Genomic DNA, 24,540 nt, shown 5'->3' on the forward strand with positions numbered 1-24,540 from the left:
GGTGTTAGATATATCAGGAGAGACATTTCAGTTTTACACTTCAGTGGGCACGTGTGACCAATTACTTTTTTAACATGCATATGTTCGCATGAATTTGACAACCACAGATAATTATATATAGTATAAGTTGTGTAAACAACAACAATTCTTGGTGCTTTTTTTTTGTTTTTGTAATGCTTTTTAAATAAATGTAAAACAGCTCACTGCAAAAAAAAAATTCAAATTAAAAGCTTTTAAGGTCAACTACCATTTTGACTATGTATTGTCAGTAATATGTATACTGCACATTGATTAATTGCAAATGGCAATAAGGACTATATATATATATATATATATATATACAAGAAGTTCACTGCCTTTTAAATAAGATGAGTTAAATGAATCATCCGCCACCAAAGCGGTTTGGTGCAAGGTCACATCTCATCAATTTTCTCTCTCAGTTAGTGGAGAACTTAGCTCTCTGCCTCTTTCTCAGTCCCACACACACACAAATTGCCATACGGCCCAAAGAAATCTGCGTTAGCCGAATATGAGAGAACCAGCAGCACAGTTGCATAATCTTGCCTTGTATCTTAACACCAATACTTAATACCAAAGAACAAACCAACCTCAATATAGACAAAGTACTGGGTGTTCAGCCTTAATTTGTATTCATAGAACACATGTCAAAAGAAACCGCAGGCCAATAGTTGTTAACCAGCTCACACCACCAGCGATCTGCTAAGTTGTCTTCTGTTGCTGGCCAATGAGCCATAGCATTGTATATTCTTACCGTTGTGCTCATTGTGTCCTTCATTTGGCCCTCTGGGCTCCTGAGCATCCACAGTCAGGCTCAAGCAGCAATGGTACTCAGTAGTTATGAGTTGTTTTTCTTCTCCTTCATTATCGATGCTTGAGCAACAACTCAGCTGTCCAAGTGTCATCCTCATTTGATAGACACTATCTATCAAAGAGGTATTTACAGCAGATTTAGATGTGTGACACTTTTTTTCTCACCTCCACACAAGCTTACACACACACACACACACACACACACACTTGCATGCACAATCTACAGTATGAATCTTATGAAACGGACTATGAATGCATCACCTTTTGGACTGTTCACTGAAACGTCCCTATTAACATACATGAAATGAAACAAGAGTAGTGTCACCTGCATGTCCTGTTTCTGTCTGTCTGTCTGTCTGTCATTTATGTGTGTATAGACATACTGTATACACACACGTTACATATCTGTGTGTGTGTGTACATTGAAGTATAAATCACAGCTGTATGAAAAATGTTTTTTGAGCAGTTGCAGAACTATTAAGTACAAAAATAAGAAAATGTGAAAAAAAATGTGCGGGAGGATGTGTGTGTGTGTGTGTGTTTGTGTGCTTTTTATCTGAATATTGATGATGATCTAGTGTGGGAGGCATGGGTATGTGGGCTGCTTGAGTGATGTCTGACCTTTACTCTGAAACTAGTATCTATAATATTCGTCGTCTTTATGCAAACAAATGTCGGCTATATGAATTTACCTTCTATTTTTTTTTAGCAAAACATCAATCTAAAGCAGCCAAATAACTTAATCAGCACAGCCCACACTGTAGACGATAAATACTAATCAGAAACAAATAAGTACCTTTTCCCAGAAAGCATTATTATTCAAATAATTGCAAAACTTCTTAACCCTTCAAATCAGTATTTTTGGGTAAATAATGCACTTAAAGGTTTGTTGTCTGAACCAAACAACTCAAATACATGCTGAATGATAGCTATTTTTAATATTTCAAGGCCCTTCTTGCACGCATACTCAAGCATGTATATACAGCATGTGTGTGTGTGTGTATTTCTAATAAAATACCCACACATATACTTACATACACACACATTGGATACACCTTTGAAATATATATATTTATGTGTGTGTGTGTGTGTGTGTGTGTGTGTGTGTGTCTGTCTGTCTGTCTGTCATTTATGTGTGTATAGACATACTGTATACACACACGTTACATATCTGTGTGTGTGTGTACATTGAAGTATAAATCACAGCTGTATGAAAAATGTTTTTTGAGCAGTTGCAGAACTATTAAGTACAAAAATAAGAAAATGTGAAAAAAAATGTGCGGGAGGATGTGTGTGTGTGTGTGTGTTTGTGTGCTTTTTATCTGAATATTGATGATGATCTAGTGTGGGAGGCATGGGTATGTGGGCTGCTTGAGTGATGTCTGACCTTTACTCTGAAACTAGTATCTATAATATTCGTCGTCTTTATGCAAACAAATGTCGGCTATATGAATTTACCTTCTATTTTTTTTTAGCAAAACATCAATCTAAAGCAGCCAAATAACTTAATCAGCACAGCCCACACTGTAGACGATAAATACTAATCAGAAACAAATAAGTACCTTTTCCCAGAAAGCATTATTATTCAAATAATTGCAAAACTTCTTAACCCTTCAAATCAGTATTTTTGGGTAAATAATGCACTTAAAGGTTTGTTGTCTGAACCAAACAACTCAAATACATGCTGAATGATAGCTATTTTTAATATTTCAAGGCCCTTCTTGCACGCATACTCAAGCGTCTATATACAGCATGTGTGTGTGTATTTCTAATAAAATACCCACACATATACTTACATACACACACATTGGATACACCTTTGAAATATATATATTTATGTGTGTGTGTGTGTGTGTGTGTGTGTGTGTGTGTGTGTATGTATGTATAAACACACATACACACTTAAAATGTTTAAATGAGAATTGCTATATTTACAGTGAGGTGACACTCTCGGGTTTATGGTTGTGTTTATGTTGGGACAACGCCTTTTAACACACAAAGACAGCTAAGTCAGTTTAACTGCCAATGCATCACTAGCCAGGTTTCCGTCCAAGGATTTTTCTGCATATAAAGACTCAACGCATCAAAATGTTTACCGACATAGCTGATGGAAATGCCATTTATCAATACAATTTCTCAAGTGTCAATGCATCAGCAATGATTTAAAATCATGACTTCACACATCGATGCTGAATAGGTCAACATACTTGTTTAATAATTTAACCTGTTTAATACCAAAGGGTTGCCATTAAAATAGATATAATTTGTGCATTGCTTGTTAAGAAAAAGAATATAACATCCATGTATGTGTGTGTGTGTGTGTGTATATATATGTGTATGTATGTATATGTATACCCTATATATATATATATATATATAGGGATGCCAATGTCAATCATGATAAATCTGAACACTGTGGAAAATATCCAAACCACAGATTGTCTTTTGTCTTTCTTTTAGAATCAGTGGCTATGAAAATGAAAATGATTTTTTTTCCCCAATAAACTGCTCCATCAGGAAACAAGACAAACAAGACATCAAAAACTACCAGCATAAGAATGTCTGAGTAACTGCAAGTAAGGTTTGGGCCGTTTTCTGTTAAATCACGACTTTTACAAGAACCAGCAGTTCAAACTGAGAGGGGGAGTAAAGTGTGAAACTGTGAGGTGCAAAAAAGAGACGTAGGCATTACTTGCGACCTTTCCAAGAATCCCCATTTCACTTAAACATTCTCTTTAGCCTCAGTTTAAGAGAACACTTTGGACCACTTCTGTGAGACTGTGATCTGGAGGGTTGCCAATAGCTATATTGCCCTCTACTGGCAAATTTCCATGGCCCACATGTCCAAAGGAAACTAGCCATGCATTTGTATTAAATATAGCAGCAAAATTTTATGAAATGGATTTACAAAAGCAGTAACTTAACTGCTTCTGCACGGCTGTAGGTTTTAAATCAATAAAACAGACACTTACTGTTCATCTCCAACTTTCTTTATCCACTCCACATCACACTGTCCACATGTGGAACTCACCTCCTGCGCAAAAAAGCAATATGTCAGGCTTCATACAACCTCTTTATTACTTATATGCTATTTTAATATATTTTATTTATTGCTGGGATGGCAAAGTTGAATTTTCAGCAGTCAATATCTCAGTCTTCAGTGTCTTTCAGAAGTCATTCTTAAATGCTGATTTCATGCTCAAGAAACATTCTTATTATAAATATTGAAAACAAACAAGTCATTTTTTATATGTTTGTGCAACTTAACACATCCTTGCTAAATAAAATGGTAATTTCTTCCCCAATCAATCCATCCAGAGATGGCAAACGTACACACGTCCTTCACTCAAGTAGAAGTACAGATACTCATGTTTAAAAAGACTCTGATAAAAGTTGAAGTACTGACTAAAATTTTTTATTCAAGTTAAAGTAAAGAAGTATGGGCTCTGACATGTAATTAAGTAAAAAGTTGCTATTACTACTACCTGTTGTAGTGTCACTCTGTTAATAGACCTCACGTCATATTAATACATTAATTTAAAAGAACTTACATTTCAAATTTTGTTAGCTAATGAATGTATCCAGGATAAACAACCACCATGTAGAACACAAGGAGAGAAAAAGACAAAGCTGAGGGGGAAAAAAATCTGCCTCTTGTTCTTGGAAACAACTCAAAATTATTATAATAATTTAAAATATTGTAAAATTGAGGTGTTATACCGTAAATTTTATAGAAGTTTTATTGAGTCCAAGCATTATTTACACTTGTTTAGCCCTGTTCACATCAGAATCAGTATCAGAAAGAGCTTTATAGCCAGGTATGTTTACTTATACAAGAAATTTGTTATGGTGACAGAAGCTTCCACAGCACAAACAGAATGACAGTGATAAGACACAGGTAATAAAAATAGAATAAGTAACAAAAAATAGCAATATACTCCACTCTGCCCTGTAGTGTGACCAGACGGCAACAGTTCAGAGTGGAAGTGGGCTGGGTGTGAGGGGTCCAGAATTATTTTTCCAGCTCTTTTACTCACTCTGGATGAGTACAGTTCTTGGAGGGTGGGGAGGGTTGTACCAATGATTCGCTCAGCAGTACAGACTATCCACTGTAGTCTTCTGAGGTCAGTTTTGGTAGCTGAGCTGAACCCGACAGTTATAGATGTGCAGAGGACGGATTCAGGGACTGCAGAGTAAAACTGCATCAGCAGCTCCTGTGGCAGGTTGAACTTCCTCAGCTGTCGAAGGAAGTACAGTCTCTGCTGGGCCTTTTAAACAATGGAATCTATGTGGAACTCCCACTTCAGGTACTGAGAAATGGTGGTGCCCAGGAATCTGAATGACTCCACTGTTGCTACAGTGCTGTTCATGATGGTGAGTGGGGGGAGTGCAGGGAGGTTTCTCCTGAAGTCCACAATCATCTCCAATGTTTTGAGCGTGTTCAGGTCCAGGTTGTTAAGACTGCACCAGACAGCCAGCTCTTTAACCTCCTTTCTTTAAGCAGACTCGTCACTGTCCTGGATGAGTGTGGTGTCGTCTGCAAACTTTAGGAGCTTGACAGCGGGATCCTTTGCAATGCAGTCGTTGGTGTAGAGGGAGAAGGGCAGTGGGGAGAGAACACATCCCTGGGGGGTGCCAGTGCAAATGGTGCGGGTGCTGGATGAAGGGCGAGCTGAAGTCCACAAACAGGACCCTCACATAAGTCCCTGGTTTGTCCAGATATTGTAGGATATAATGCAGTCCCATGTTGACTGCTTCATCCACAGACCTGTTTGCTCGGTAAGCAAACTGCAGGGGGTACAGCAAGAGTCCAGTGATGTCCTTCAGGTGGCCCATAACCAGTTTTTCAAATGACTTCATGACCACAGACGTTAAAGCAACAGGTCTGTAGTCATTTATTCCTGTGATTTTGGGTTTCTTTGGTATGGGGATGAGGAGCGTTTGAAGCTGGAAGGGACTTCACATAATGTAAATGAAGGGACTTCACATAATGTCTGTTTTCATGACACGTCATCAATCCGGAAGCTGGCCATATTGGCGGCACTGAACGTAAACAATGCCACTGAACCGAATGGAACTCTTGTGTGGGCTTTGTGAAAAAACAAAGTAATTCACTATGTCGGAATAAGAAATAGAAGGAAGAATTGTCTGGTCATCAGTCCACAACAAAGGAGCCAGCTCGTACGGATCTTTACCACCTATTAACTTTAGTTTGTCAAAATATCGCATAGTTTTCTGCTTACTAAGACCTTCTCTATATGATTTGGCAGCTTATGTTTTTTTCCATGGTTTAGACCTCATAAATTATTAGAACAACGTCTTCAGTAGTACATTAACCATGCAATCCATGCTGTTGTTTACATTCAAGTATCTCCAATATGTCGTGCAGCCGGGTAACTGACCAAACCGTGACGTAGGTGTAAACGCTCTATAGACATACAATTGTGACAATATATGGTTTCAGTATGTGTTCAAGGCATCTTGTGTATTTTTATAAGAATAAAGTATATTTATAATGCAGTAGCCTTCTATCACTGTATAGATACTATAATAGTATGGTTTCTGCCTCATTATCTGATATGAAACCCAGTGGTGTAATGTAACGAAGTAATAATACTCTGTTACAGTACTTAAGTATTTTTTGGGAGTATCTGTACTTTACTTGAGCTTTTATATTTCAGCCAACGTGTACTTCACTACATTTCCTAATTAAAATGTATACTTTTACTCCGATACATTTCCCCGAAATAAATATTCATTACTTACTACAAAATAGTCAGAAGTCAGAAGAACACGGACTGCAGGAAAGCAGGTTTGACGAATCAGTGGTCTGGCGTTTGCAAGTTAGACTCCTAAAAACACCTTTGCTCACGTGCAAACAAGTGCGCGCACAACCGCGGATGATTCATTTTCCACTCAAGTCGAGTCTGGGGTGTGCGATAGGCTATACAGTATCTTCTGCGACAATATGGTAAGTGTTGTTGTAATGATGTGCGATCTGACATTATCAAGTAGGCTATATCACTAAATCACACTTTATTAGTGTAGATTTATTAGTCTATAAAACTCAAAATTCCCAGCATTCTAAATTGTAGATGGCAAAAATGCTTCTGTATGCTGTTTATATTTATATAATTTAATATAGTTAACTTAATCTATATCACACAAAGAGTACGTTTCACATTTCGATTATTTTTTTCATGTTTTAAATTATTTATATTTCAGTATTCAACGTTTTATGTTCAAAACAAAACATTAGGCCTATTTATGCATCTGTAACTGCAGTTTAAATGCATCCATGTCCCCTCTGAGATACATAAACTGTGTAAATACATCTAAATGCTATTTCAGATGCAGATTCCAGAAATGCTTTCTTATGTTGGAATGAAAGACACTAAGTACCGGATGAAGTGCTTCTTATTCTTACCCAAAAATATAAAATGGAAGAAAGAGTTAAAACTAAACACAATCTTGCTACTCAAGCTGTGTATGAACATTTTTTTTATATATATATTTATTTGCTTCTTTTCAATTTTGCATTTACTTGTACTTTTACTTTCAATACTTAAGTACGTTTAAGATTTAAAAAATACTTTTCGTACTTAAGTACAATAAATATCACATAGTTTAACAATTTTACTCAAGTAATATTCTAAACGGTGACTTCAACTTCTACCAAAGTCATTTTCTGGTAAGATATCTGTACTTTTACTTGAGTATGGCGTTCAGGTACTTTATACACCACTGATGAAACCATGTCAGATTACAAGTTATTTCAAACACTCCACTGATGTTAAGTGAATTTAGACTAAAACATGTCATTAAATATTCTCTTTGTTTGACAACAGGTTTGTAAACAGGCTCCCATACATCACAAAACTGTACCGCATGCATGCTACTGTGGTAAATGTATTAGCCTTGGGAATGTCTCTAATTTCTCAGTCATGTCGACAATGCTAAATCCCTGTCTCATCTGTAATGTTAGCCATTCTTCTTGCTCTCTGGTAGCTTCATAGACTAGCCTATGTCTGTGGCGTGTGATAACCACGAAATAATAGACCAATGGGGTCGTGTTTTCTGTTTTACATTAGATTGAAAAAGGCACGCAATGATGAGAAATATTTTTGATCATGCCACAAAAATAACCAGCCTGGTTTGAAAATGTAAGTAGAAAGTACAGATTTTAGTGTAGAAAATGTAAGGAGTGAAAGTAAAAAGTTGTTTGAAAAATAAATAGTAAAGTAAACTATACTGATACAAGTTTTTGTACTTCGTAAGTAATCTCTGTTTACTTACTTACTTACTTTTACTGACCACTTTTTAAATTGTATATGCCTGACTTTTAAATTGTATATGCCTTAATCTTAAATCTGAAGCCTGAAAAAGCATGAAAGGTCACGTCAAAGGATACAAAGGCACAATTCAGTTATATGCCATCAAAGTGGGAATATTTTTGATTGGTTTATTACTTACCACACTCTGTTTTTTCTAAGTCTGAGAATAGAAGTCTCTGAGAATCAAAGTCTAAGAGACCTGACAAAAATCAATTTTGACAGTGTAGTTCCTATTTCAGTCTTTAAGCATGTGTGTGTTTGTGTTACTGACCCTCTGCCTCTGGTTGCTTTGCAGTTCTCTCAGCTCTTCCCTTAACCTCTCACATTCAGCTTTTAGCTCCTCCTCCCTCTGACATGCCCCCTGAGCCTCGTGCCGTGCCCCCTCTAGCTCCGCCTCCAGACGCTGCAGTTTGAGGTCAGAGAGGGTGTCCAGACTTCGGGAGCTCTGTAGGGTCATGGGGCAGTCTAGCACTAGAGATGGACAGTTATTGTGATTAGATAAGGCAAACACACTGTGTCAATAAATAAAAATCAACATCCATAATGTGCCTTTTATTGCTAGGATAGCAGAACACGTAGCCTTTAATAAAATAATCAGAAAAATCATCAGAAAAATCGTCTCAAAAATATTTCATATTTTGATAAAGTAAACACAGCCAAAGCAATACAAAATTTGTATTGTATTTGTAATATATATATACTAGTTATTTATTTGTTTATTTGTTTATATAGGGCCACAATGTACATGACAGAGCAGTCTCAATTCAGTATGCAAATTAATGCAAAAAAACAAAACCAATTGCAGTACAGTGTGCAGATATTATAGTGACATTATTATCAATATTAATTTGAACAAAAGGCGATTTTCAAATTTGAAGTTAAAAATACACTGCTAATCAATGGTTTAAATTAATTAGCAATCTTCTCAAAGTTTAAGTGGAGTTTGCACTCGTTTACAGTTGAATAAATCATAGAAAAATATGGAGTATAATGTTAGAGGAACATCAATACATTTCTGGTGTTCCTTAAACATACTCAGAATGTTCTCTGTCATATGAGGCTGCAGACAAATTGTCCGATAGCATGTCTTTGAAGCAACAGATCTCTCTGATCACTCTTACTTCCGGGTTTGTACAAGTTTTGGAGAGTTTTTTCCGATCGTGGCTCTTCATGACGTAGACGAGGGTGGAACTCCTTATATGGGCATTTCTCCCAGAAGAACGCGCCCGAGCACGCATCAACCAGAGCGAGATCGCGCCCATCAACGCGTTTCATCCGGCGGCAGCGCTGCATGGGACTTGCTAGGGAAGAATGTCTCCAATCCAAAGAAGCGTGTTTTTGGTTGTAAGGGAAAGATAACTTTGTTCAGCTTCCCAAAGAACCCAGCGTTATGAGATCAGTGGATACAGTTTGTTTTTCTGGGGGCAGCAACAGAGTTTCTTATATGGGCATTTCTCCCGGAAGAGCGCGCCCGCGCACGCATCGACCAGAGCGAGAGCAAGAGCAAGAGTGCGCCCATCAACGCGTTTCATTCAGCAGCGCTGCACGGGACTCACTCGGGAAGAATGTCTCTAAAGAAGTGTGCTTTTGGTTGTAAGGGAAAGATAACTTTGTTCAGCTTCCTAAAGAACCCAGCGTTATGTAAACAGTGGATACAGTTTGTTTTTCCGGGGCAGCAATGCAATTTCACAAGCGTGTTTGTTGACGAAAGTTTAGCCCAGTTCGACGCTGGATTTGCACATCGTTTGATACTGAAAGATGGAGCGGTCCCAGTTGTAAAAGATCCTGGTCATGATTCAGAACTGCAGACGGTAAGTGAAACTGCGTCAAATGTCTGTGTTTTTTGGCAGTCGGAGCTCAAGTGCTCGTCAATCTTTAGCTCTGCCCACAGCGCCTCCAGGAGCTCTGCTTTTTCTGGAGAGAATCGTAAAGCAGTATCTTTCTTTTATAAATATGATAAAACTAAATACTTTTTGGAGATATGAAGGATGCAATACTACTCTATAGGTACTCAACATGAGATTGGGTGAAACTGTGTGTTATGTCCCCTTTAAGCTTTGCTGTGCGCCGTTTGTTGTACAGCATATGGGGGTAACGAGAGACGATTAACCTCTCCCGACTGGCAATCTGATGGTCAGATACATTTCTGACATTTCAGAAATTTTCATTGCCCCACGTGAGGGTATCAAACAGCAGAGCTAAGAACCAATTGCCTGAAAAGTGTTTTTTTCCCTCACTACACGAAAGCAAATTAAACCATGGCAATATGACGTGAGATATAGAGGTCTGCAAGCCCGACGGGGCCCGACACGCTGAGTCCATTCTGGCCGGGCTTGGGCCATTTTTTTTTATGGTTAAAGCCCCAGCAAAAGTAATTACCATGAATGTGTCGGGGAAATAGTAAGGAGATATTTGAATTATTTATTAATAAATTAATGTTTTCTGAGTCCTTATCGCCAAGATGAAGATGATGATCCTGACTCGCCATCTACATACAGGATGCACTTTCTGCAATTTTGGCCAGGAGCGCTTCACAATGATGAACCGAAACTCAGCGAATACCTGCCTCACAGACTTGCTAAGTGTATCTATAGAAAGCTTTAAATTACTACTTTAAAATTAAATAATTCAAATCGAAAACAAAAACTCTTTCGTTATAAAATCCATAAAGATGCATTTATCTCTAAAAGCGCGTCCAATGAGTATACTTTATTTTATAAAAGCACACCGTTTTGTTGATATTGTGAGTGCACACAAATAAAAGTAGACCCTTTACAGTTCTGAGTGATGTATTACTCTTACCTTTTATGAGCAATAATTACGGCATATTTTAAGTTGTTTCCAATGCAAGTGATCGCGCCAACGCCTCCATGTCCTGTAAAGCGCGCTTTAGCTCTCCGCACAAACAATTAGATATGCATCTAATAGCGCACATTTATATAGGTTAAACATTTAAACTAGCATTGTGATATGCTTGAACTGTTTTATATCTATAGATTTTATTTTAGGCAAGTCGTGATGATTTGAGAAGACTAAATTGATCAAACATAGGCTATGACTGTGTGCCGCTGGCCACTTGGTCGTTAAAAAACAAAAACTTACATTTAACGAACAAAAAAATTTAGAAAGATTTTTTCTAAATTAACAAAAAAAAAACTAAACAAAATATAATCACTTTGACATTACATAGCTACAAAACTATTTTAATAGCTGAAACAGTAGTATAGCTATAAGCTGTTTTGGGAGAAGGGGGGAAAACAAGACGGGCTCTGGTCAGACTCGGGTCAAGAATTCTGATGAGCTGTCGGATGCGGGCCGGGCTAGGGCCTGAGCGTCTCGGGCCAGGGCCGGGCTAGGGCCTATATTTGAGGCCCGTGCAGAGCTCTAATACGGACGGAAGCGATGAAGACTACACAGTTCCGGATTTGGGGGGTCCCACGTGTTTATTTCACACTTACAGTGTGTGTGTGTGTGTGTGTGTGAACAGTCAAGTTGCAGCTTGTCAATTAGATTGCATGCAATTTACTTGTACAGCGAGAGTTGGTATTTAATTAAAGGATACATTTTATTTTTAAGTTTTTAAATAGGTTGTCGTATTGTTGTAACTATTTAGTGTTTTAATTAGTCTGAACAGAAAAAAAACTGTTTATAAGACTGTTTAAAATTGTTTATAAACGTAATCCAAATCATATCCATATCTAATATGTGATTTTTTTCATCTCAGTCTGAACAGATTTCAAATAGTTTTCTTGTCATTCAGGATGTGAAACAACTGTACAACTGTAATAAGTGCAATACTGTCCGAATGCACTCACTTTTGTTCACTCTGTCCTTGTACTCTGATCAAAACTCTGATACTCTGATAAGAACACTTTCATATACCTCCAAATTATTGGTGTTAATCTGGCACCTGGTGCTAATTTCCTTAATTATATGACAAACCCTATTTAACTGGTAGCATTCCTTTAATTTTCACTGAAATTGCAAGATGGTGGGCTGCTCTAAGATAAATGAAACCTTGCGACAGGAAGTTGTCCAGATGAAGTCTAAAGGGATGACCCTTTCAGCCATTGCAAGAAAAGCTGGTCATTCCAAATATGTGATTTCTCGATTATTACAGCATTACAATGACACTAATTCATTCAAGTCCCCCAAAAGGCTGGTCATCCACGTAAGACAAATGCATGAGAAGACGGGTAAATGCGGAGACACTCAACGGGGAATCGGTTCAACACTGCAGCTGGAATTGCTCGCCAGTTCAGCTATGAACAGGGTAAGGATCTCCTTCAGCAACATGTGGTACCTTCCCTGCAAGCATGTCTCAATCAACCAGCAATTTTCATGCAAGACAATGTTTCCGTCACAGTGCAAAACGGGTAAATCAGTTCCTTGATGCTGAAAACACTCAATTAATTTAGCACAGCTTGTAATCCTCCAAAATTTTTGTTTAGTTATATAGTTACAAACATGTATGAGAGTGGTATACCTACAGCTAATATTCCTTCAAATTTTGAGCAATGAAGATTAACAACCATTCTGAAATAAAATCAAGTATTTATAGATTGTTCTCTAATTTTGATTTTGTGTGTGTGTGAACAGTCAAGTTGCAGCTTGTCAATTAGATTACATGCAATTTACTTGTACAGCGAGAGTTGGTATTTAATTAAAGGATACATTTTATTTTTAAGTTTTTAAATAGGTTGTCGTATTGTTGTAACTATTTAGTGTTTTAATTAGTCTGAACAGAAAAAAAACTGTTTATAAGACTGTTTAAAATTGTTTATAAACGTAATCCAAATCATATCCATATCTAATATGTGATTTTTTTCATCTCAGTCTGAACAGATTTCAAATAGTTTTCTTGTCATTCAGGATGTGAAACAACTGTAAGATCATACTAAGTGCAATACTGTCCGAATGCACTCACTTTTGTTCACTCTGTCCTTGTACTCTGATCAAAACTCTGATAAAAATTAGAGAACACTTTCATATACCTCCAAATTATTGGTGTTAATCTGGCACCTGGTGCTAATTTCCTTAATTATATGACAAACCCTATTTAACTGGTAGCATTCCTTTAATTTTCACTGAAATTGCAAGATGGTGGGCTGCTCTAAGATAAATGAAACCTTGCGACAGGAAGTTGTCCAGATGAAGTCTAAAGGGATGACCCTTTCAGCCATTGCAAGAAAAGCTGGTCATTCCAAATATGTGATTTCTCGATTATTACAGCATTACAATGACACTAATTCATTCAAGTCCCCCAAAAGGCTGGTCATCCACGTAAGACAAATGCATGAGAAGACGGGTAAATGCGGAGACACTCAACGGGGAATCGGTTCAACACTGCAGCTGGAATTGCTCGCCAGTTCAGCTATGAACAGGGTAAGGATCTCCTTCAGCAACATGTGGTACCTTCCCTGCAAGCATGTCTCAATCAACCAGCAATTTTCATGCAAGACAATGTTTCCGTCACAGTGCAAAACGGGTAAATCAGTTCCTTGATGCTGAAAACACTCAATTAATTTAGCACAGCTTGTAATCCTCCAAAATTTTTGTTTAGTTATATAGTTACAAACATGTATGAGAGTGGTATACCTACAGCTAATATTCCTTCAAATTTTGAGCAATGAAGATTAACAACCATTCTGAAATAAAATCAAGTATTTATAGATTGTTCTCTAATTTTGATTTTGACTATGTGACAATTACTGAGCAGTGAATGAGTCAGTGGTAGCGGTTTTAGGTAAATATCTGCATGTCCTAGACCACTGAGTGATTTGTAAATTAACACCTGCATGCATACAGACAAAACAAGACTTACTATGTGAGTCAGGGCTGTGTAGTTGCAGGTACTGCATGTCTTTGTTGTGCAGCTTATCATGATGATCACTACTTGTGTGACCAAATGTGGTACCCTGTCATGAATAACCTGCCCGCGCTGTTTATGGACGGTTTACTGTCAGTCAAGTGTTGACCAATATTGCTACCAAAAACAAACAAAACAATCTAAAAATGAATGAACCGAAATAAGTCCAAATCTCGAGCTTTGGAAATAATATAAAGATATCGCTGACCTCAACCTGATCGCTTCGTAACTCCCCAACTGGACCTCACCGGACAATGGCACCCTTTTATTTACACCCAGCGTCACTACCCCCTCCTACCCTGCGAATTTCAAGGCCTCCCGTTGCTTAGAACAAAGTAATAGTGTAAAATCTTTCCCCTGCGCTGGGACGGCTCGCTAGAGAGCTCGTGAGTGATTCTCTTTTATATCATTAAGCAGAGGTTCAATCTCCAGTCCGAACACCACTGGCCACGAGCTTTGGGCTCTGCTCTCACAGAGAATATTTACTTATATAGCATATTTTATTTTAGATTAACTAGAAACAATGTTTAATTAAGTTTTATTTTGAAATGTAAGTCAATAACAATTGGCTGGAGCCAGAGCCAATGGTGAAATTCTTTGCATGAAGAGACCCCGCCCCATTTTGGAGGTTCTGCCCACTTTTGGAGTTCACGCCCCATTTTGGAGATCTCTGGTCTGCAGTTATATCTACTTGAAATTGTCACAAGTTGAAAAAAAAAATCCATAGATGCTTATAATAAGTGTATCTGGCAACACGGCGGAGGCTGCGCCCGTGCCTTCAATTACAACTTGCTCAAGGGACGAGGTCAAATATGTAAATTTTCAAGATTATAATAGTTTTTTAAAACCCAAATAGCTTGCTGAAATACTTCTGCGGCCGCCTCATCTACCTCAGCCATGCTGATAAGGACCTGTCCTGAACGTAACACTGATCGCGCCTAACCTGCCTTCCTTTTCCATCATTCACCTTCCGTTTTCATTATACTCTCTCACACATACATACATTCTTCTCTTACATACACACAAACATGCATTTTCTTCTTATATACCTTTATTATTTATAATATTAAATGTATCATTTGAATACATTTGCATAAGAGCAAAATGTATAAATGTGTGCATAAGCACATATGAATATAAGAGGAAAATGTATGAATGTTTGTTAAAATATATGACCATGAGAACAAAAATGTATCATCTGTTCATTAAAATATGTGACTATGAGAGCAAAAATGTATGTATGTGAAAGGAGAATGTAAGCGTGTGAGAGTAGAAATATATGTATGTGAAAAGAGAATATAAGTGTGTGAGAGTGCCAGAATGAATTATGGCTTGTATGGCCCTTCATACAAACGCCTGCATCATGCATTTTTCAAGAACTCAAATCCATTCAAAGCCATTTGAGACTTTAAAACTGAGGCTGCAAATGTGCATATATGATTACAGATATCCAGCATCATCCACTTATATGAGGGCTTGTCTGGGTAATATAAGAGCCCAATTAGATTCACATAGCCCCGTTCGGATGTATGAGAGTACAAGATTAATCAAGTGGACACCTGGTTGGATTAAAGCCTGAAGCACATGGAGAGGCTAATTATCGCAAATGCCCATCCGCTCAGCAGCCAAACTTAGCATGGATGTCATGGAATGAATGTTTTATGAGAGTTCTCACCATCTTGTCTAGGTCTCGCTGAAGGCTGGACTTCTCCATGTGGATTTTCTCATAGGCCTGAATGACATCTTCAAGCTGCTCCTCTCGCTCTTTGCTTGTCTGAAGCTGGAGAACACAAACACTCCCATCAATGCAAATACTTTCCTTTGGCTTAACTGCTTTTATACACACCTAATGATATTTAAAATCTTTAATTCTCACAGACATTTTTTGTATTTTTACATTTTATATTACTGTGTATAAGAACTTGAATTACAAGGACATTTGGGATGTTCTTGGGCTGTATAATGACAAGATGTTGTAACATTTGGTATGAGCTGGGTGTACTATAAAATTTATATTAAAACATTCTCATTTTGTAAGTTATTTCTTGTCACATTTCTTTTAACTGGCTTGTTTATTACTGTTATGGATTTTATATGTATAAGTATTATTATATTATAATAAGTATCACTTTTTATTTCTCCTCTTTCCTACTATTTGTTTCACTTCTGTTTCTGTTTTTATAACCATTTCTTACTATGTGTAAGTAAGTTGTTGTTTTTTAGCATGTATGTTTGGCAGTGTTATTTTTTAGGATTACTGATAAACTACTGTCGTTTGATTTGTATTATTTGTATTTGTTATTTTAATTTTAGTTTTATTATGTCTGTATAGGTCTTTTATTAAGTTTTAGTTTTATTTAATTTGAGTTATTTTAATACTTCAACAAACTAAATGGAAATGAAATAATATATACAGTATATATATATTGCATTTATAAATGTGTATGTGTATATATATATATATGTGTGTATGTATGGTTGTACATACACATATATGTAGTTGTTTTTTTTTGGTGTTTGGGTTAGTGTTATGTTAGAATCATTATTATACTCTTATACCTTTTGTTCTTATTTTGAATTGTTTTTAGCTTTATTTTTTGTTTTTCATTTACATGTTAAGTTTTGAAATTTTGTTGTATGCATTTGTCATTTTTATTTAATTTCTTTATTTTTAAAATGTGTATAAGTAGTATTTATAAAGTTTTAGCTTTTAGTTTTGGATCTGTTTTTAGTTGTTTTAATACTATAATTGATTGCTTCTTTTGTCCTCATTTGTAAGTCACTTTGGATAAAAGCGTCTAATAAATGACTAAATAAATAAATAAATATATGTTCCTAGTAGGCCAATAACAATATCAGCTCTGCTGACAGCTGTCTGGTTCTAGACACATGACCTAATATGACCTTATTCCTTTATTAACTTTTTTCAAAATATTTTTTCCTTAGTCAGCCAATAGTTCTGAGTGATCCGTTTTTATGTGTGAATGGAAAAATAACAAGAGAAAAATAAAGGAATAAGAAATTAATTTAAAATTATTTTTTAATAAAATGTTTTTCTTTATAGACAGAAAATTTGCAACAAGCTGAAAATTATATAGCTACAATGAATTTGTATTAACATTAATTTACAGTAAATGAATATTAACATAAATATGTATTAAATGCTAAGGTTTCTTTACAAAAATCTTTGATTCAAAATATTAAAAAACCCCAGAAAACTTGTTACAATCTGAAAATTATATAGCTATAATCTTAATCGATTAATTCATTAACATTTTTGCTGAGAAACAGTGGTATATGATTACTGATGTTTGTACTGAAGTTTGAATTGTTTGTAGTTTATCAGATTCATACGTATGCTTATTTTTTGCAATTTCTACAAAACCACAGATAACTAAGCTGGTTACAAATCAGCAACAAAAAAAAACAAACATTTATGTTTACAAGGCAAGAAAATGGATGGTACAAGATCAACAAAATGTAATAGTTAAGTGGCAAAAGGGCAAGTGACCATTCTGTCAACTGGTCATGTTGCTTATAAGTTTCACTCTTTGACAAATTGCATGTTGCTGGAAACCAGTAGGATATGGTGTGAGAGAGAATAAAAACATTTATAGACACAAAAGGTGTTCTGCCCAATATATATAAAAAAAAATAATAAAAAAGTGAAACAAATGCACTCGTGTTGTTGCCTGCACTTTCATTTTAATACAGACACACATAAGCATCTACTTCAATTATCATATAATGCACTTCTCTGCAGTGTTCCTTTGGCTTCACAGATAATAGTAGCTTGTTTTCAGAAAAAATAACAGAACAGGGTATTTACTTTCAATTATGCTGCATTAGATATCAGCGATAGCTCATGAATGCAAAGCTCTGGGTGCTGGAAAAAAGTATGAAAAGAATGAAACACGAGACACAAATCAAGAAGGAAGACCACAGTTAAACGAGGAGGATGGGGAACAATAAGGAACGTACACACAAAGTACCAAACGTCAGCAAAAGCGAGGGAGGTGTGGGAGAGAGAGAAGAACAGATGACAAAGAGAAATCTGGCTCTTCGAAGGAGGGAAGGCTGTTGGGTGGCTATGGAAACACATAGCAATCATCATTAATTAATGTGATGCTTCGCCAGGCAATAAGTAAAAAAAATAATAAAAAAGTGAAACAAATGCACTCGTGTTGTTGCCTGCACTTTCATTTTAATACAGACACACATAAGCATCTACTTCAATTATCATATAATGCACTTCTCTGCAGTGATCCTTTGGCTTCACAGATAATAGTAGCTTGTTTTCAGAAAAAATAACAGAACAGGGTATTTACTTTCAATTATGCTGCATTAGATATCAGCGATAGCTCATGAATGCAAAGCTCTGGGTGCTGGAAAAAAGTATGAAAAGAATGAAACACGAGACACAAATCAAGAAGGAAGACCACAGTTAAACGAGGAGGATGGGGAACAATAAGGAACGTACACACAAAGTACCAAACGTCAGCAAAAGCGAGGGAGGTGTGGGAGAGAGAGAAGAACAGATGACAAAGAGAAATCTGGCTCTTCGAAGGAGGGAAGGCTGTTGGGTGGCTATGGAAACACATAGCAATCATCATTAATTAATGTGATGCTTCGCCAGGCAATAAGCCGAGAGATGCAGAGAGAGAGAGAGTATGATCTTTCCATTTACACTTCACATCACAGCCAGTCGGGAGAGACGATTTCGAGCGGGCTTCTGGCACACAAAAATGAATGCTTTGTGGTCTAGATTTTGTAAGGCCTTTTGTCATGAATGACTGCCCATCTGAAGTTGTCCTTTGTTTCCCTACTAATCGTATTACCTCTCTAATCTTTCCATTTTGTGATGTGTAATCCAGATTTACAACACAATATAGCCAAGCCATAATATAACAAGCGGGTGTTTGAAATTAGCAGAACATCAGATGAAATACATTCCAGAAAGGGTTGGGTGTGTGTATTTAGGTGTGTATTTGTGTCCTCTCACCTCGAGGGTCAGCATGTTGACTCTTTGTTGCAGACTGCCATTCTCTGACTGGAGCAGCACTGTGTCTTTGGGCTCAAAGGAGCAGTAGGAGTTTCTGTCATCTCCAAACTCACTTATCATGGGAAACTGCACACACATATACATGAAAAAGTGACACAGGGGTCAACACAAACACAAATAGAATCATAATGGGTATAATAAATATTGCGCCATTTTTGGTGTAAAAAACATCACATTAACTAACAACCAGCAATCTGGATTAACAGGGCTGTCTGCACTGGTTTAATGCTGCAGTGTGAGTCATTGTTTCCAGCACAAATATGCAAATGAGGTTGCAAATACAGATTGCATATTATTCACCAAATTCAGCACAATTTAAGTTGTACAGAAAGCAGTTAGTAAACCATTCTAATACAGATGTTTGTGAAAAAACACTCCTGGGACCCTCTCAGATGCCCAAGGAAACTTTCCATATAAAGATTGTACTGCTTGTCTTTATTATATAAAATATAAATCTTTTACACACCCAATTTGTGGCAATAAAATGAAACAATTGATTATATGTAAAACTACACATGTGATATACATAATTATGTGTCTCTGTCCCCTATTGTATGTTGGAAAAACTAAACGTGCATTGCGCACCAGAATTATAGAACATATAAATGCCATTAGGAGACAAGATTACACACCTCCAGTTTTTCGACATTTTGAGTCCGCTAAGGATTCTATTTCGGATTTCAAGTTCCTGGGCATTGAGAGGGTTCTGCCACATAGGAGAGGGGGTAACCGTGACAAAAAAACTATTACAAAGAGAGGCTTTTTGGATTTTTGAGCTGAAATCTTTAACCCCTACTTGATTGAATGAAGAGATGGACTTTTGTAATAGTTTTTTGTAATATTTTATTTTTGTAATCACCTGTTGATTGAGCTCAGCTGGTAACAATTTGTAATTGTGTTTAAAGTAGAGTGGTGTTGCTGTTTGTTCCATGAGCACTGAAGAAAGCATGAGCTGAAACGTCTGCTCTTTGGTCTGTTTTTAAGACACTTTGCACTTTTTAGCACTTTTTTCACTCTGTAGATGTTAAATTAAAGTAATTTTTGTGATAGACCCTTGCCTTGGTCTAACTGTATGTTTTTTTGGTTGCTCACATTTTTCTTGATTTACGCACCTGAGAATGGTTTGGAGTGTGACTGTTTGAGGTTGTGGACAGGTGTCTTTTATACTGATAACAAGTTCAAACAGATGCCATTAATACAGGTAACGAGTGGAGGACAGAGGAGCCTCTTAAAGAAGAAGTTACAGGTCTGTGAGAGCCAGAAATCTTGCTTGTTTGTAGGTGACCAAATACTTATTTTACCGAGGAATTTACCAATAAATTCTTTAAAAATCCTACAATGGGATTTTCTAGATTTTTTTTTCTCATTTTGTCTCTCATAGTTGAGGTATACCTATGATGAAAATTACAGGCCTCTCTCATCTTTTTAAGTGGGAGAACTTGCACAATTGGTGGCTGACTAAATACTTTTTTGCCCCACTGTATACATGAAAAAGTGACACAGGGGTCAACACAAACACAAATAGAATCATAATGGGTATAATAAATATTGCGCCATTTTTGGTGTAAAAAACATCATATTAACTAACAACCAGCAATCTGGATTAACAGGGCTGTCTGCACTGGTTTAATGCTGCAGTGTGAGTCATTGTTTCCAGCACAAATATGCAAATGAGGTTGCAAATACAGATTGCATATTATTCACCAAATTCAGCACAATTTAAGTTGTACAGAAAGCAGTTAGTAAACCATTCTAATACAGATGTTTGTGAAAAAACACTCCTGGGACCCTCTCAGATGCCCAAGGAAACTTTCCATATAAAGATTGTACTGCTTGTCTTTATTATATAAAATATAAATCTTTTACACACCCAATTTGTGGCAATAAAATGAAACAATTGATTATATGTAAAACTACACATGTGATATACATAATTATGTGTCTCTGTCCCCTATTGTATGTTGGAAAAACTAAACGTGCATTGCGCACCAGAATTATAGAACATATAAATGCCATTAGGAGACAAGATTACACACCTCCAGTTTTTCGACATTTTGAGTCCGCTAAGGATTCTATTTCGGATTTCAAGTTCCTGGGCATTGAGAGGGTTCTGCCACATAGGAGAGGGGGTAACCGTGACAAAAAAACTATTACAAAGAGAGGCTTTTTGGATTTTTGAGCTGAAATCTTTAACCCCTACTTGATTGAATGAAGAGATGGACTTTTGTAATAGTTTTTTGTAATATTTTATTTTTGTAATCACCTGTTGATTGAGCTCAGCTGGTAACAATTTGTAATTGTGTTTAAAGTAGAGTGGTGTTGCTGTTTGTTCCATGAGTACTGAAGAAAGCATGAGCTGAAACGTCTGCTCTTTGGTCTGTTTTTAAGACACTTTGCACTTTTTAGCACTTTTTTCACTCTGTAGATGTTAAATTAAAGTAATTTTTGTGATAGACCCTTGCCTTGGTCTAATTGAATGTCTTTCAGTGTGCGGACATTTTTGATTGATACAATTTTCTTGATTTACGCACCTGAGAATGGACTGGTTATCTTTTTGGAGCGCATACAATATCTTTTTTGACTATGCCCCGCCTTTTTGAAACGCATCGATTTTTACAAAGCTCATCGGTCTGAAAAAGCGAGGTGTGCTGTGATTGGCGCGTTGTGATTGGCCGAATACCTCAAGCGTGAGACGGAAATTTTACGCCCCTCACATGTAATATCCACATGTTAGTAATATACAGTTACGTGGTTGATAAAAAGCATGCATTCTGTAAAGCAGACACAATGAACATGTTAGATAGCAATTACAGCTTGTGCTCATAATGATTCCAATATAAGGTTAATATTTGACAGTTTTTTATATCAATCCAATATTCATTTTAAGATTTGTTAAAGATGACATTTAACAGTGCTATTACATATTAACTTTAACTGAACATTAGATGATGGCTAACAATCTAAATATATAAAAGTAAAAATGAGAATGAATAATAACATGTTTAACATCAGCCTATATTAATACATTTAAATATATTTAATATTGGCAGATAATTGACATGATCCTAAAATATTATGCATATAGTGTTTTCATAGTGTAGTCATTGCTGTCACTTCAGAGTGCTGATCATCATTTTAGAGAAAAGCTTTCTGCCCAATTTAAATGAAAATCTCATGTGAATGATATTCAGTTACATGTTTAAAGATTAATAGAGATGTGATCTACCTTCCTATCAACCGAGTGATCTAAACAGCATCAGGAGCATCTTGTATTGTGTGTATAAGTGGCTATGTCTGTTTTCATGTGAGAGCCTGACATGTTAATTACAGAGAGCCTGCATACTTGTTTATGTACAGCTCGGCTCACGTGTCAGCTGGGCTATAAATAAAGCTGTTTCATACATGAAGCAGGCAGACACAGTTATTAATCAACTCAATGTTACACGCTTAAACATAAACTCTGACAACAGTATATACAGTGGGTACGGAAAGTATTCAGACCCCCTTAAATTTTTCACTCTTTGTTATATTGCAGTCATTTGCTAAAATCATTTAAGTTAATTTTTTTTCCTCATTAATGTACACACAGCACCCCATATTGACAGAAAAACACAGAATTGTTGACATTTTTGCAGATTTATTAAAAAAGAAAAACTGAAATATCACATGGTCCTAAGTATTCAGACCCTTTGCTGTGACACTCAAATATTTAACTCAGGTGCTGTCCATTTCTCTCAGCAGCTGAGCACTCATAGGTCACAATTTTTCACAAGGAAACTGCAAAGAAACTCCATAACAGTTAAATAAAACATTTGGCTTTTACCAGAATCAGTGGCGTAACTATTGATGCAGAAATAATAGATTTCAGTGTCACATGTTTCTTGAACACTAAATCAGCGTGTTACAATAATTTCTGAAGTACCATTTCAAACTTTAGAACGGTAATCTATGTACATGAAAATATAACTTTCTATCTACAGATTCATGTCCTGTTTGAATCTCTCACTTTCTCCTGAGAGAGTAGTGTGCCACATATTAAAGAAACGTAGTTTGCCTAACTCTTTCTGATCAATTGAACTAAGGTTGCTTGACACAGGAAGTATTTAGTTGAATTATTGCTTTATGCTCTTTCTCAGTGCAATTCTCAGCTGTGTGCCAGATATCCATATTATTTCTCACTGTGTGTGTCCACTCTGCTCTACTCTAATTAAATGCCCTATATAGTATGCCTGTGACCATGTCACTGTCTCTGCATTAATGTGAGATGAGGCAGCAAGGAGCAGGAGAAAGGGTTTGGGGCTAACAAGGATAACCCCATTTTTAACTGGATAATTATGCCATACATACGACATTAGCTAAAAAAAAAAAAAACCGCACTCAGGATAATTATTTCCTTTTGCGACTGCGCTTCTTCTCATTAGCATTGACATCCACACCATTGTCCGTACAAACCACCAAACCGCACCAAACAAAACCAAAGGCCAGTGAGGTGAAACTTTCTCAATCATGTGTCCTTTATCTTTGGACATTTTTGATCTTTTTGGTTACAATGTGCACAGACCACAGTCAATGAAACATCATTAATTATTCAGGAAGACAAAGGCTAGAGATACTTGAAAGAGTGGAGCTCATTGACCTGATTCAAGTACACGCTGTGCTGCTAAGAGAAAGACATCACCGCCTAGCAACAGTCCCTGAGATCACCTGTATAGCTGCCATTTCTTACAAGCTCTTACAGGGTCAGCAAATTTTGTGAATACAGCATCATTATGACATAACATTTGCTGGAGAAAAAATATGCACATCAAAATAGTGCTATCACTTTAATTTTTTATTGATAGGGTACATATAAACTGTTCCGAAATCTAACGAGCTGCCTAGCTGTCTTCTTCTAAGGCAGCATCCTAACTGAAATAAAGTGACAGATTTGGAGCACTCTATATAGGCAGTAACTCTGTGCGTCATATAAATAGTGCTCCTCACACGAACCACACAGGAGACATGACTCACAATTGATAGCAATAGTTGGTTGGTGGCATGTTGCTAAGCTAAAAATGCAAAATATAGCATACAAATACTTATTAGATAGACATATATATATATATATATATATATATATATATATATATGAGTGTTAGAAGATGGCAAAGATAATGTAAATGTTAAAACAGGTGAAATGAGAATGTACAATTAAATATACAATATCTGATAAAAAGAAAAAATATCTATATACAGTATTGGACAATAACCAGTATGGTACCAATATATTGTGCATCCCAAAATTTTAGAACAGCTTTTGCATCGCAAGCTTACAATGACTCGGTTAGGAAGTTCTCTTGAGTTTGAAACCAAGCTATTGTGTCAAAATAAAACAAGTCAAGTGTACAAACCGCTCTAAGACATGTGCTTGTTGTGAGATTTCAGATGTGTTGACCCCTGTGTGT

General features: G+C 36.4%; 1 protein-coding gene across 1 annotated transcript in view; it reads right to left on the reverse strand.

Moving 5' to 3' along the window:
* The window catches only part of LOC107568945 (TANK-binding kinase 1-binding protein 1-like), a gene marked incomplete at its 3' end in the record, with an annotated part of 33,725 nt that overhangs the window by 3,608 nt on the left and 5,577 nt on the right, over positions 1-24,540 (reverse strand). Inside the window, exons 2-6 of the mRNA XM_016254945.1 lie at positions 19,037-19,162; positions 15,671-15,814; positions 13,990-14,083; positions 8,437-8,636; positions 3,804-3,865 (exon numbers count right to left, since the gene is read on the reverse strand). Of these exons, the coding sequence (XP_016110431.1) occupies positions 3,804-3,865; positions 8,437-8,636; positions 13,990-14,083; positions 15,671-15,814; positions 19,037-19,162 (626 nt within the window). The remainder of the gene's footprint in view (positions 1-3,803; positions 3,866-8,436; positions 8,637-13,989; positions 14,084-15,670; positions 15,815-19,036; positions 19,163-24,540) is intronic.

The sequence above is a fragment of the Sinocyclocheilus grahami genome, unplaced genomic scaffold (genome assembly GCF_001515645.1).
Source record: "Sinocyclocheilus grahami isolate Dianchi unplaced genomic scaffold, SAMN03320097.WGS_v1.1 scaffold1295.1, whole genome shotgun sequence".
Taxonomy (NCBI): Eukaryota; Metazoa; Chordata; class Actinopteri; order Cypriniformes; family Cyprinidae; genus Sinocyclocheilus; species Sinocyclocheilus grahami.